Source organism: Phyllostomus discolor, chromosome X (genome assembly GCF_004126475.2).
Source record: "Phyllostomus discolor isolate MPI-MPIP mPhyDis1 chromosome X, mPhyDis1.pri.v3, whole genome shotgun sequence".
Taxonomy (NCBI): Eukaryota; Metazoa; Chordata; class Mammalia; order Chiroptera; family Phyllostomidae; genus Phyllostomus; species Phyllostomus discolor.
This window is the reverse complement of record NC_050198.1, coordinates 3,840,170-3,855,721: the sequence shown is the minus strand read 5'-3', so window position 1 is coordinate 3,855,721 and position 15,552 is coordinate 3,840,170. Positions and strand designations below refer to the sequence as shown.

The 15,552-nt window shown below is 38.8% G+C and overlaps 1 protein-coding gene across 2 annotated transcripts in view; it reads right to left on the bottom strand.

Annotated features, from left to right (window-relative positions):
- Positions 1 to 15,552, bottom strand: part of MOSPD2 (motile sperm domain containing 2) — a 41,381-nt gene that overhangs the window by 10,601 nt on the left and 15,228 nt on the right. For both annotated transcript variants that reach the window (XM_028522611.2, XM_036017104.1), the window contains exons 3-8: positions 15,329 to 15,484; positions 13,344 to 13,430; positions 11,548 to 11,702; positions 7,367 to 7,427; positions 5,081 to 5,119; positions 1,827 to 1,951 (exon numbers count right to left, since the gene is read on the bottom strand). In XM_028522611.2, the coding sequence (XP_028378412.1) occupies positions 1,827 to 1,951; positions 5,081 to 5,119; positions 7,367 to 7,427; positions 11,548 to 11,702; positions 13,344 to 13,430; positions 15,329 to 15,484 (623 nt within the window). The remainder of the gene's footprint in view (positions 1 to 1,826; positions 1,952 to 5,080; positions 5,120 to 7,366; positions 7,428 to 11,547; positions 11,703 to 13,343; positions 13,431 to 15,328; positions 15,485 to 15,552) is intronic.

The following is a 15,552-nucleotide window of genomic DNA, read 5'->3' as shown; positions in this document are numbered from 1 at the left end:
TTCCGGCATTTTCACATGTTATTGGTAAATGGACACAATCTCTTTAAGAGGGAAATTGGCAAGAGTTATGAAAATTAAACACTACATATACCCACTGACCTGATGATTTTACTTCTAGACCTGTGCACCTGTGTACCAGGAGTTATTTACCAGGATAATTACTGCAGCGCTATTAGTAATGGCCAAAGATTAGAACATAAGTAATGTACCTTCAAAAGAGAATTGATTAAGTTACATCATATCTACACAGTGGCATGTCCTGCAAGGGCTTAATGAATCAGGTCGATGTCTGTGAATCAATAAGGCATAAGCTAAAAATAAATGCTGTAAAAAAAAAACAAAACCACAACACTATGTATATGGTCTGTGATCACCGTGTGAAAGAGTATCATGGAAGAGCGTCGTGGAAGGAGTGAGAACCCGGAGACAAGTGCTGCCTCTGGATAAAAACAGCGGGTGGTAAGCTGGGGAGGGGGATGTGCCTTTCATTGCACCGTTACACTTTTCGGTCTTGGGTATTGTTTGCTGTTTTTTTAAAAAAAAAAATCATGTGCAACTATTACTTTCCAAAAACAAAACAAAACAAAAATTGTGAAAAAATAGTAGTCCTAACTACAATTTTTACTACAATCCCGAAGAAATATGCCACTTATATCAGAGAAGGGAAACAAAGTAACCTTTTATACCTCTAAAAATGAATATAGATTTTACTAAATGCTATCAATTTTAAGATACAACAATTCTATGGGAAAACTGTAAAAATGACAAATCAATCAAATTACCATTTGAACCAAGGGTAGTACCTGAAATGACGCATACACTGGTTTTTCTAGGTTAAAATACGAAGTACGATGTTTCAGAATAGGAAAGCATCAAATTTCAAATTAAAAATATTCAAGTTTTTTAAAAATCAAAGATAACACATACCAGCTTCTCATCTTGCTATCCCCTTGGTTCTGGTTGAATACAATTTTGCCGGGAAGGCAATAAACAAGGTAGATTATAAAAATCAAATAAAAATATTGTCAATCAAGCTAACCCAAAGCATAACAATTCTATAGGTTTCACAATTTATAAAGTCATTATCACAATATGTTTCACTCTTACACAGTCTTAAGAATTTAACACATACCTACTTACTCCTGGTCTCTTATTTGTAAGTAGTGAAATCATTTCTAAAACTGTTGATAGTATATATTATCTTTTAAATTCAAACAAGATTGTCCAATAGTAAACTATTGGAAACAAACTAAAGACACATCAAAAGGAAACCAAATACCTAATGGTTATTAATTAAATAATTTACGGTTCATCTCTAGACACTGGATACTACGCAGCTGGGAATGAGAGTAAGACTGCTTGTTGCATATTGATTTGGAAAGGTCTGTGAGACATGTTGTAAAGAAAAAAGCAGGAAACACAATAGTATTGAAACTTACTACTTGTTAAAAAGAGATGGGTAGGAGGAAGAATTACATATACACAGTATCTGCTTATACGTATATTACATATACTCTACAGTTGCTTAAACAGGCACCAGAGATCCCTGGAAATATAATAAGGGGAACTGGGGCGTTGGGATAGCAGTAGATTCACTGAATACTTCTTTTTACCGAACACTTTTCAGGTTCGAACCATCCAAAAATAGCAATCTTAACAACTTGAAACCTTGAAAAGTGTAACCCTGCTTGCTATTTTGGGGGATCTGTGATCTTTCTTTGGGTGTTACGACATTGCGTTCCCTTTTTCTCTGAGGAAAGAAGACAGCCTAACGTGCCGTGGCCCGGTCTTATTTTAGAAACAAGTCTCGAGGTAACTATACTTACAGTTCCACCCATGTGGGGAGGCAGGAATTCTACACTGACATAGTCTTGGACTTCATTTTTACTTGTGAACTTCAACAAACTCACTGCTTCTGGGCCCAGCCAGGATTTCACAATTCTGAAAGCAGCTGAAGAAAAAAACGGTCACTTTATTAAGTTCTTTTCAATTCTTTCTCAATGAATTTACTGTTGCTCCTAACCCAGGTCTTCAGTGTGGGCTAAAATTTGTTCGTGTGGTTGTTTTGACATGAATTTCTTTAACGACTCATGTTGAGCATCTTGTCATGTGTTTACTGTCATTTGCATATCTTCTTTGGGAAAATGCCTATTCAAATCTTGCGTCCTTTCTAATTGGGTCATTTGTCTTTGTATTATTGCATTATAAAAGTTACTTATATATTACAAACACAAGTCCTTTATCAAATATATGATCCGTAAAGACTTTATTTCATTCTGGAGCTGTGTTTTCACCTTCTTGATGGTATTCTTTGGGGAACAAAAGTTTTAAATTTTAACAAAGTCCAAAATATATCTATTTTTTTTTCTTTTGTCACTTGTGGTTTTTTTGGTGCCCTATGTAAGAAACCACTGCCTAAACTAAGGTCATAAAGGTTTACTCCTATGGTTTATTTGAAGGGTTTTACAGTTTTAACTCCTATATTTAATTTTTCTATATGATGGGAGGTCCAACTTCATTCTTTTGAATAGAAATGTTCAGTTGTTCCAGTATTATTAAAAAGACTATTGTTCCCTCCACTGAATTGTTTTGGCACCGTCAAAAAATCAATTAACCATAAATGTCAGAGTGTCTTTTTGGGCTCCCAATTCTATTTTACTTACTTTTGTATCTGTCCTTATGTCCATACCACAACATCGTACTTACTATAGCGTTGTAGTGAGTTTTGAATTGAAGAGTGTGAGTCCTTCAATTTCATTGTTCTTTTTCAAGATTATTTTTACCACCCTGGATCCCTTGCATTTCTGTTTCAATTTAAGGGCAAGCTAGTCAGTTTGTTAAAAAAAAAAAAAAAGACAGCTGGGACTCTGACGGGCTGCATTGAATATGTTGATCAATTCAGAAAGCACTGTCGTCTTAAAAATATTAGGTCTTCCAATCCCTGAATAAGAGGCGCCTGTTTACCTAAATCTTGAATATCCTTCAATGGTGTTTTGTAGTTTTCAGTGTGTAAGTCTTGAACTCTTTTGACTAATTTTATTTGTAAGGATTTCATTGTTTGTGATACTATTATAAATTGGATCGTTCTCTTAATTTCACTTTTGGATTATTCACTGTGAGTATATAGAAATACAATCGATTTTTTGTATTGGCCTTGTGCCACCTTGCTGAACTTGTTGATTACTTGTAAGTTTCTTTAGTGTTTGTATTCCTCAAAATTTTGCATACGGAAGATTATGTCACCTGCAAATACGGTTAGCATTACTCCATGTTAGCTATGGGATTTCATAAATGCAGGTTTCACAAAGATGCCTTTTATCAGGCTGATGAAGTTATCTTCTGTGTAGCAAAGAATTAACCTTTTTCCAAGAAATGTCTGGCCTTTGTCTTCAGCTGCTGGGAGATAATCTTCACGCCTGCCAGCAGTGTCTTTGTTTGTCTGGGGACCTTGGGTCACACTGGAACAATACAACTTAGGGTGGGGGCTTTGTGTCCCACAGTGACAGTAGAGCCCTAGAGACACTGGAGGCTGAGATAAGACATTGTGGGAAATCAGCAGGGCCTACGTAACGAAGCCCAGTAAAAACTGTGAACACTGTGGTTTGGGTGATCTTCCCCGGCTGGCAATACCCGATGGGTGCTGCCACGTACTGATGGCGGACAATGAACTTGCTCTGCACTTGGTACTTACCCGGGTGCCACTGTTTTTCTTCCCCTGGCTAATTTTAATCTGAACCGTATTTCTGTAATAAGCTGTAACTGTGAGTGTAACAGCTTTCAGTGAGTTACGTAAGTCATTCTGGTAAACCCGAGTGAGAGTGGTTTTGGGAACCCCCTGAACTTACAGTTGGTGTCAGAAGTGAGGGTAGTAGCCCAGTGTGGAGCACTGTGGTCCCCCTAACTTCACAACTGTTTCAATTATTTGTGCTTGCTTTCTATTCCTACTTTCTTGAGTGTGTTTGTCATGAGACTGTACTGAATTTTTTCAAATGCCTTTTTCCTGTGTCTATGGAGATAATCATGTGTTTTTTTTTCCCCTTTCAGCCTATGAATATGTTGGATAACACTGGTTTTCTTATGTTGAACTGACTTTGCATTCCTGAGATAAATCTGTGTTGGTCATGGTGTAGAATCCTTTTTATATTGCTAGAGTCAGTTTCTTAGTACTTTATTGAGGGTTGGTCCATCCGTAGTCATAAGGGGTACTTGGTCTGTAGTTGTCCTGTGATGTATGTTATTAGGGATATACTTGCTCATTCAATGAACTGGGAATTGTTCCTCTTCTGGGTTTTTTGGAAGAATTTACAAAGGATTGGTGTTGCTTCTTCTTCACATATTTGGTAGAACTGACTAGTGAGGCCATTAGGTCCTGGGCTTTTTTTTGGGAGAAGTGTTTTTCATTACTAGTGTTTTTCAGTAGTTTAAAAATTTTTATCAAAAAATACACAGTCCAACCTCGGTTCTCGAACATCTCCCATCTCAGTTCAGTTCTCGACCAAGTTTGCATGGAAAACATGTCTCGGTTGTTATACAAAACTTCAGTTCTCGACCTGATAACCCTTTTATGCGGATACAGTATTTCTGGTGGGGAAAAAAGTGATCTGGTTTTCAAACAAATTGCTTGTCGAACAGCCTTCCGGAACAAATTAGGTTCAAGAACCGAGGTTCCACTTATTATAACCGTCCTAAGGGCTATGCGACTACAGAGATTTGAAACAAATTTCAGATTCATCCTACCTTCGTCCTCAACTCCTGAAGCTCATGAGAAAATCTAGCCAAGGCCTGTATTCTTTGAAACACCCCATCTGTGGGTGCCAGACTGAGGCTTCTGACTAGAGTTTTGCCTGAGTGGTTGAACCTCCTGAGGCCATTTTTAGGGAAGACCAGTGGTGTTCCCAGGGGTTGCAAGTTAGCCCAATTTGCTTAGGAACAGCCTTTGAGTGTTCTAGCTCTAGCCTCTTAAGAGTATGTCCCAAGCAAAATATAAACTTTTTAAAATGACCATACAAATGTGGCTAAATTGGCGAAGAAAAAAGGAAATCAGACATTTTGTTTTAGAAAGTATAAGTAATATGCTCACCGTTCATTATCCAAGGCATATCAAAGATCACTATTTTTGCTGAAAGATGAAATGAAGAAAAAATTCATTAATCGTGACTTAGTACCACTATAGTAGTATCGCTTATACCTGACCTAGAAAAAATGATGATCTAAATGTAAGTGGGTAAATGGAGTCTTTGGATCTGGCATGTCATATTATGCCGAAGTCCACTGAACTTTAAAACAAGTTCAACTCTAATTTATACTTTCAATGATAATTTTCTAGAGATTTTTAAACCACTCTCACAGTTGCTGCCACCATTTTAATAAATCACCATATTTTAAGAAAAAAATTATTTCCACTTTTCTTAATATTGTTAAGTTCCAGGAAGCCAATCATTATAAAGTTTATGGAATATTATTTGCATACTTAAGAAAGATTTTGTTTATTCTTAGAAAGAGGGGAAGGGAAAGAGGGGGAGAAGCATTGATGCACAAGATACATCCATTGGTTGCCTCTCACACGCCCCCAACTAGGCACCTGGTCCACAACCCAGGCACGTGTCCTGACCGGGAACTGAACCGGTGGCCTTTCCATTCACAGGCTGGTGCTCAATGCACTGAGTCACAGCAGCCAGGGCATTATTTGCATACTTTGATGAAGATGTTAAACAGCCCTATTGTGAGAAAGAATCAGAAAACACAAAGGGGATTTTGATATCCAATTTATTCTTATATTTCAGAAGAATCAAAATGTAATTTCATTCTTCTCTTAGCAGAGAACTTGCTAGAATAATTATATTAGTGTCGGACAGTAAAATATACATAAAGAACAAGGTATTTGCAATGAGGTACCCTGGTACTTAATACTTGAGTCTTCATCTGAGGTATGTGTAAAAAGATTTGGACTCAAGATATTAAGAAATAATACGTATATTTCATGACAGATTTTGAAGCATAACCAATTTAAGATGCTACAAAATTCAGTGTCTGCAAAATTACATTATATAGGTAGAATATATACATTTTCTCTAATTAACTGGAATGATTCTAATTCATCTTTGTATTGTGCCGTGAATTTATTAATAGGTTTCTCAAAAAAAAAATCTTGGATGTGTTTTATAAGGTAATACTAATACTACTTATTTATAAATGGCTCTTCACAAACTCCATTAGATAGTTCAATAAAGAAGTGAACATTTTACTTCATTTTGCACATAAGAGAAGCAAGCTAACAATGTGGGGTGCTGATTCCCTAGTGACCCCTGACTGGCACTGCTCAGCAAGCTTTAATGAACCAGGGGACATGCTAGATCCAGGAAGAATTCAGATCCCGCAGGTTCCCCAAACCAAACACTGTCTTTTCCTGAAAACATTCATGACTACGTTCTCTGAAGACACTACGGCCAAAGTTTTGAAGGTATAAGAGACAACAGTTCCAATAAATATGCCAATAGATCTATGACGGTTCTTGTCTATTCTGCACTTCATGTTAATAATAATGCAAAAGCATGCTACAGTAAGATGACTTGGGGATTTTATGCTGTAGTATCCCCTGAGTCACAAGTCCTAAAAGACCCTGTTTGTGCTACTTGCCAGGGTGCACCTAGGCGGACCTGAGAGTTTCCATTTGCTGACGCCCCTGTTGCCTCTCTTTTGTCTTTTCATATTCAACCCACTGAGGTTAAAAATATTTAACTATTTATGTGGGAAGGCATCTTCATTTCTCCAGGGGAAAACCATCATATAAATCCAGTAAATCGAAAATAAGTAAGATTTAGGGGTTCTTCATTCAGGCAATTAATGATAGAATCACAATTAAAAACAAACTCCAAATGCCAGTTCAAATGTGGTATACTTTAGTCAAGCGTTTACTCAATGACAATTTGTAACTACCAATTAGTAACAAAATGTACTGGATGTATGACTATAGCTTATCACAGTCCATGTTATAACATGTGTTGCTTACCTGTTCCCTTGTATGTAGGAAGTTCTATATAATAAATATTTGAAAGGAATTTTTCAATTGAAAGATCACTAAAATTGGGATAATCTTGTAAATAAATGTTTTTATGTTCCTATATGTGTGCATGCATGTATGTAATAGGATGCCATATGTACAGTTTAGAACTTAAACTCTTAAGGAAAATGATTATTTATGAAAAACTTTCCCTGTACCTACAATATGCACTTAAACTTCTATGAACACATTTAAGCTCTTCATCAGAAAACAATGTTTCAGCTATTAAAGTCTGTAATACACAATTCTCACACATTGTTTACAGTTTCTACATTTCATATTTCTATAAAGGAATAAGTTACTTACAGAGGTATTTAGGGTAATAAATCTTAAAGCAGTTGATGATAAAGCGTACAAAATCCATGTCCTAAAAAAAAATTATACATTTAAATCTTTAAGACTGGTCCACATTAGAGAATTTTAAACTATACATTTCTAAAGGTGATAAATTATTAAATACACATGAGACAGTTATTAAATTCTTTAAAAATAAGCTCATATAGAAATATATATATTCCCAAGAATTAAGGTTTTAAGTCATTAAACTACTTACAATAATCAGTCCTAAAATTGAGTTAAAAAATCAGAAGCTTAAATATCACTTATTTCACCTCAAACTACTTCGATACCTCAGGCTGCTAAGGTAGCATGGCATTATAAAATGATCTAAAAGCAATTCCCATAGAAAAATTCTAAAAAACTGTTGAACAGTTAAAGAATTATTGAAATAGGTATACAGTTTACAACCTGACTACTCGGGATAACAATGCATATGTACATAAGTTCTGCTGTATTTGCTTTTAAGGCTAATTTCTACACCTCATAATAGCTTCAATAAAATATATTAATATTTTACTCAACAATTAATCTGATCATATTGGCCTGCTGTATCTATTTCACTTCTAGCTTCTTTCCTCTTATTTTGGGACCTAGGACTACAATTAGAATTTCTCAGTTTACATTCAAGTGCTGTTCATTGACTTCAATTTCTTCTTCTTTTTAAAATATTTTATTTGTTTTAGAGAGAGGAAGAGAGAAAGAGAGGGAGAGAAACATCAATGTGTGGTTGCCCCTTGCACACCCCCTACTGGGGACCTGGCCTGCAACCTAGGCACGTGCCCTGACTGGGAATGGGACATGCAACCCTTTGTTTCGCAGTCTGACACTCAATCCACTGAGCCACACCACCCAGGGCATTTGACTTCAATTTCTGGAAGACTGTATAAATATAGCTATCTGGTTGATTCCACTGCACTGAACACAACAACGTGAAATCAGGTTATTAGGATAACTATTCATAAGGATCATTTCATTCCATGTTATTCCACGGCCAAACGCTGACTTACTAATGCTGATCAGCCATCTTATAAGGTCTATAGGATGAAAGATACATGTAACCAGGCAAACTTGAACCCATCAATTACTGAAAGGTGGGTTTTCCTAGAGCACCTATAAAGACATTCCTAGTATGTGGATTGCAGGATCTTTAACTGTAGTAAACTGTAAGCAAGTATCCTTACCAATTTTAAGTATTATGGGATACATCCTACTCTGTAATGATACCTTTATAAACTAATCATTATAGCTACTATGTATAGAGCTTAATAATTTGTAGTTAAGAGTCCAAGAAATACCTCAATAACTACTTACATATAAATTTGGTTACCTACTATATGATCTCTGGCCCCCAGAGACTTTGCCTAAAAAGCCTTTATCCAGTGTTCTTGTTTACCTCTTCTATGTAATTGAATGGTCTTGCTTATAAAGCCTGAAGTTACTGTTAATTCAAGTGGATCTGATGGGATGTCTATGGTGTGTGTATGTATTAGTGAGTGCTACATAAAAAAGCTCCATGAAACTATTGGTCTGCATTCCTCAAGAATGTTTTCAAGGATGCTATTCATTATCTTGTAAAATGTCCTCCCTTTGAGGACCCATGAAAGACTTTTCTATCTAGTTTAAGTATTAGGAATGCATATAGTTCTCCTAAGATGCTGGGTTTAAAGTATGGCCTCTAAGCAATGTTAAAGGATCCCATTGCTTTCAGGTGGGCAGCTGAAAGCTGACAGGTAAATTAGCAGCCAGCTCTAACAAATAATTGTTTAAATTTCTTGCTTTGTACTTCTGTATGCAATGCATCCTTGTAAGCCAACCTAAACCCTTTGTGAGTCATTAGGGTGATATATAAAAATAATTCAGTAAGATTCAAGTATTTAAAAACAATACTGATTTTGCCCTGGGCTCAGTGGGTTGAGCGCAGGTCTGTGAACCAAAGGATCATGGTTCAATTCCCAGTCAGGGCACATGCCTGGGTTGCAGGCCAGTTCCCAGCAGGGGACCCACGAGAGGCAACCATACATTGATATTTCTCTCCCTCTCTCCTTCCCTTCCGCCTTAAAGATAAATAAATAAAATCTTTAAAAAAATAAAAACAGTACTGATTTAAATATTTAGTCATGCAAATAAACCTTATTTATGAATTGAAGATAATGAGGTAGCATATCTTTAGTAGCTTGAAAAAAAAAGCAGACAGTTCAAGTCAATTCTTTGCCCCTGTATTTGGCTATAAAAAACATTAACATGTATTTTCCATGAATCTTGGTTAATAATTAGAAAATTATTATCCATAAAAGATAACAGAATTATGATTTACTTTTAAGAAATATTATTTACACAGGCATTTTGATTTCGATTTTGGGCATAAAATGATTTACTCTGTAATTTAAAACTCAATGATACAGAAATTACATTGAAAAAAAATCCAGGGCAATGAAGTCTTAAAATATAGATGAATGAAGAAGAAAAAAAATTCTGTGGTTCCACCACCCAAAACTCATCTCTAGTTCTCCCTAGTGATTCTCCCTAGTCTGTTTTTTGTTGTTTTGTCTTTTTTAATGTCTAAGGTTTCCTTTTGGGGGGTAGGTTTCACTACGATATAATCTGGTTGCTGGTTTCATTAAAAAAAAAAAAAGGTACTTTCTGCCCTGGCCGGGTGGCTCAGTTAGTTGCAGCGTCGTCCCATACACCAAAAGGCTGTGGTCAACGGGGGTCGGCACGTGCCTGGGTTGTGGGTGTGGTCCCCAGTCTCAGGGCATGTGCAGGAGGTGACTCATCAATCTTTCTCTCTCATATCAATGTCTCTCTCCCCTCTCGCTCCCCCACCTTCCTCTCTCTCTCAGCAATAAACATATCTTCGGGGGAGAATTAAAAAACATTTTTCAGAAAGGTATTTTCCAATAGTACTACAAATCCATTATGAACACCATTACACATACTGCATCCATTACAACACCACAGTCTACCATTGCCCCATGCTGACATTCACATTTTGTCTAACTTTTTGCTATTTCACATCCCACTCTGAAAAACCATGCTGGTGCATAGCGCTTTTTCTGTACTCAAGATTCTTTCATTAGAATAGACTTCCGGAAGTTAGTTACCAGACAAACAGTATGAATGCAAACACTTTAAGATTCTTTTTTATTATTATTTTAATTGTTGTTCAAGTGCAGTTTTCTGCCTTTTACCCCCATCCCAGCCCACTCCCCAAGCCCTCCCCACCTCCCTCCCATTTCCACTGCCCCCCTTGTTATTGTCCACGTGTCCTTTATACTTGTTCCTGTAAACCCTTCCCCTTCTCCCCTGAAATTTCCTCCCCTCTCCCCTCTGGTCACTTTAAGATTCTTAACATACTTTGCCAAGTGGGTTTTCAAAAAGGTTTGAACACTGTCCCAGGCAGGTGTGCACGGCACTTCACTGCTACCAGAATGAGCCAGAGTTCGAATGTAAGAGACAACAGTTCCAATCCACGTGCTAATGGATCCCCATCCCCGATGAAGGGTTTGTAGTTACCACTAAGGTCACAAGGGCCCAAAATAAGGACCCGTAGGTTTTACTTATTTTTCAAGCTTGGGAAAAATCACCTGGAGAGAAAGTTTCCAAAGCTAACCAAGTGAAACGAAAAACAGACCTACACAAGGAAACCAGCAATCCCAACAAAATCACAAAGTGCTGTATGTGCAAAACTCAGGGGAATATTTCGTAACTGGAAAGCACAGTCTGAATCTAATGGTACAACAGAGAGCAGCCGTCACTTTCCTCAGTATTTACTGGGTGCGTTATGCTGTGCCAGGCACAGGGCTAGACGCTGTGGGGTACGGACTTTGTTAGAAAAGTTCCCTGTTACCACATCTACTCAGTACCCTGCCAGCCCCCACAGCCTACCCTTATATCCTGTGTATCAGACAAGGAACACTTCTAGGAAACCTAGTTTCAATGCCAGACACTGAAGCAAATTTATTTCTTTGCAAATCCTATTCTATGCTTCACTTCACTCACAATGCAGCAGGGGACGGGGGGAATAAATCCCGGACATAAATTGGTTAGCTGAATTGTATAGCAATATCTGGTCAAGGGGAATGCCAGGGAGGACAGGAGGGAGCACACCACGATGAACAGTGACTTAGAATTAAAAAAAAAATGCTTACTATGCTATTGATCCCAGTTTCTGACAGGTCAAACATCACGGTTATGGGTTTTCCATTCTCTCTCTTAGCATAACGTTCCAGCCAGAAGGCGATAAGCTTCTTTTTGTCCAGGATGGTTTTATGGTCTTTTATGTGATACTTCACCCTGATCCATACTTTTAGCAGAACATAAAGATAAAAAGAAGAAAAATGTGTAGGGCATTATAATGTCATTGTATACATAGAGCATTCTTTCCCTTTTCATTTCTCCATTTCTACTTCATCTTGTGTGTCAGATGGAAAACATCTCTGCCTTTTTTAAGAAGAGGAAATATTGTGCACTTGGGCACTTTACAGGGTAGCAGGCAGGAAACTATGTCCCCCGTCCTCTTAGGAAATACAGAAATGTAACTAAGAGGGAAAGAAAATACAGGTGAACAAACAATATTTGGTAATGACCTAAGAGTCCTCTTCAGTGTGCTTAACAAAAAAAAAAAAAAAGCCACCGGTTCTGCCAAGCACTAGAAAAAAATGTTCTTTTGGAGGAAAAGCTGGACAGGAGCACCATGGAGGTGTGAGTGGGTGTCCTGCACGTGCGCGGAATGTGGCAAAGTGTTGAGAATGGTGGCAGCTGAGACAAAATGTGGTGAATGGTGAGAGGAGAAGCTATGTGGCCAGGGCTGGGCTCGAACGGCCCTGAATGCAATGCTGAGGTGGCCTGATCTTCCTACTGACAACATCTCACAGGCAGCGGCACAGAGGGGAGACTGGAAGAGGCAGAGAAGGAAATCCAGCAGGGGATGCCCTGGGAAGGGATTGGGGGGAAGGGGATAGTGAGGGACTGAACTGAGGAAGTGGCGGGGAAACGGGGAGGGGCTCAGTGAAGCTCTGTTGGAGGGGAAAGCAATGGTTGCTGGCCTAAGCTGGGCAGCACAGAGACAGACCCGGGGGTGGGATGCGGACGTTCAGCCGTATGTTGTGGTAGAGGCAGCTCGCTGGCAATGAATTGATGGCAATCAATTCATATGGCCTGGGGACGCTGTGGGCTCACCGCTGCTTGGGGGAGGCAGCTGAAGCTGGCAAGGTACTGGAGGTTACCCACGGAGACTGCATCAGCTGGAGACTCAAAGAGGCCAAGAAAGGAAGGAAGCCAGGGAAGCACATTCAAGGGACAGGCGGAAAGAGAGAAATGAAAAAAGAAGACTGAGAAGGAGCAGCCAGAGGTAGGAAAAGGCAAAGAGTACTGTTCGGCCAGGCACGGACTGCACGTCAGAGGGGAGCAAGTTGTGCGGACTCTGTGTGGGGTGGGGCTCTAAAACCCCTGTCTGTACAAAACCAAGCTGCATTTTGCACCAGGTGGGGAGAAGAGAGTCCTCAGGTATAGCAGGAATGAGCGTTCCTATTTCTGCTGCTATCACACAGACTGAGGAAGAAGCTAAGGGGAGCAGACTGGGAAACTTGAAAAAAGTCCATTTATCCATCATTAGGGACTGTCAAAAAAGGGCTTTTCGTAAAAATACTGGGTTGAATTTTAATATCAGTCAAATGACAAAGAAGTTAATGACTCTGAACGCCACTTTTCTGGTTGTGTCAGGAGGATGTAGCACTTGCCTTCGTGTGTTTTATTATAACGCAAACAGTAGTATCGCTACTAATACCTGATGCTCAGTCAAGATGGCCCTAACAACCCCCAGCTGTAGGAAACTTGCTGGGTGGTACGTGTGGAGAGAGTGCCGCCTATTACTAATTCTGTTGAGATACATAAGAACATCTCACATTCATGAAAAGCCGGTAGTACAGAGGTTAAGTGGACTTACACAACTTGTTCCCTTCTTTGTCATAACCGTGGAGATAGATGCCTCCAATCTCCAATAACCATCTGGGAATAGAGTATTCAGTCAGATCTAAAAAGTAATAAACTTCGATGAGTAATTATCACTTAGAGAGAGGCCTTTTAAAAAAAAAAAAGCAAACTCACAATGTGAGGTTCAAGTTGCATAGTAGTTCTGATGTAAAGAAAGATAAAGCTTATGCAAACATCTGGATAGAATGGCAATAAAAATGGTGCTTCTCACTAAGTAAACAAACTATATAAAGACACAGATGAGAGAAATGAGAAACATCCATTGCCCTTTGACACCTCACTCATTATTTACATGGACACATTTCCAGGTTCTGGTTGCGTTCCACCTAAAGACTTGCAGACAGATACTGTCATGGCTGGGGAATTTCCCGAGGACACGCCAGTAAACATCCACATTACGGCCCCAGGATTCATGAAAAAAAAAAAATTCACTGTGGTTTCTTTTGCAAAATAATATATTTCTACAGAGTTTGCTATCTGGTACAGTTTAATACATTTTATATTCTTGGGGCAAGTGGAAAATACTTCAAGAAGAATGCTGGTCCCTTTAGTAGGAGGAACAAAAACGCCTTTTCAGTCTCTAGTGTGGCTGATAACCAACAGACTGAGGCAGCGAGTTCCAAGGCTTTTGTTACATTCACTGCTAGTTCCCCAAGAACTTTCAAGGATTTCTGTATCTTTCTCCACCCCCTTTTATCACCTATCAGCGGTTTGCCATTGGCAACAAGCAATTCTATGTTCAGAAAAACTATTAAGTTTAAAAGTTTATCTTGTGATTTAGAAATAGCAGGTTAATATTTCTTTGCTTGATTAATACATGCTTTGTTGTTTGTTGAAATGGCCTCCAGTTTTGACATTTGGAGTCCAATTATTTCTTAAATATTCCCTTTCTGATGGATTCCCTCTACAAATGTGAAGACTGGGGGTGGTGTGTGCTCTGGATTTATCTGTTGACTATTTTGTACTAAGTCTCCAGACTCAGCCACCCCGTGGTTTTACAATTCTCCAGATCAGGAAATCCTTCTGTATACCCCCATCAAAACCAGTAGTTATGGCAGTTTCTTGTTAAATTTTCAGGAGGAGAGAGGTAATGGGTCACCATTCCTGAGAAGAGTTCTCCATGTACTTGAAGATTACGATAAAACCCCCTCTGAGGCTTAAAATTCCCGTTTGTGGAGAAAATTTCCATGTTGAAGTAGGCCTTCAAATCTAGCAGTTAAAAGAAGGCTGCCAAAGGCATCTCTGGGGATAAGCTTGCTCTTTGGGGACGCCTGTTCATTAATTCCTTATGGAATCCCGAGTAGCAGAAGGAACTCTGGGGAGAGGGGAAGATGTAAGTCAACAACAGAGAAAAACAGGCAAATGGTATCTCCTTATCTCTAGGCTTGGTAGTGAAGACGCTGTCTTGTTATTGTTGAATGGCACCAAACAGAACAAGCACAGATTAGGAGACTGCTGTGAGCCCAGAGCCTGAGTGTGATTCTGCTCCCTCGTGATCTGATTGCCTTTCCAGTGATCCAGCTTGGACATGGCCATATGACACTATTTTCTTTCTTTCTTTTTTTTTAAAGATTTTATTTATTTATTTTTAGAGAGAGGGGAAGGGAAGGAGAAAGAGAAATAGAGAAACATCAATGTGTGGTTGCCTCTCACGTGCCCCCAACCGGGGACCAGGCCCACAACTCAGGCATGTGCCCTGACCGGGAATCGAACTGGCGACCCCCTGGGTTTGCAGGCCCGCAGTCAATCCACTGAGCTACACCAGCCAGGGCCATATGACACTATTTTCAAAGTATTATGGGGACTGTATAAAACATTAGATTCTGATGTTTGTGATGACTGCGAAGGATAGTTGCAAAAGCACTATTAGATGAAAGTAAAACAGTGAACATTTATGCAGGAGGTAGTATACAGTTCAAGGTAGACTGAACAGCTTACCGTTGACGGCCATGTCTTTCCTCCACTGAAAACTCTCATCAAGCATCTTCAGTGTTTCATCGACAACATCATGTCTCCAAAATAAGTAACTTTCAACCCAGTTATCATCTTGTTGTAGCCTTTTCACGTCACGGGGATCATATTTATCTGGCTTGTCTAGGGGAGAAGCAGTCATAAATAGCCAAGTCAGAGAAATTCCTCAGTGATTACTAACAAACACTAAT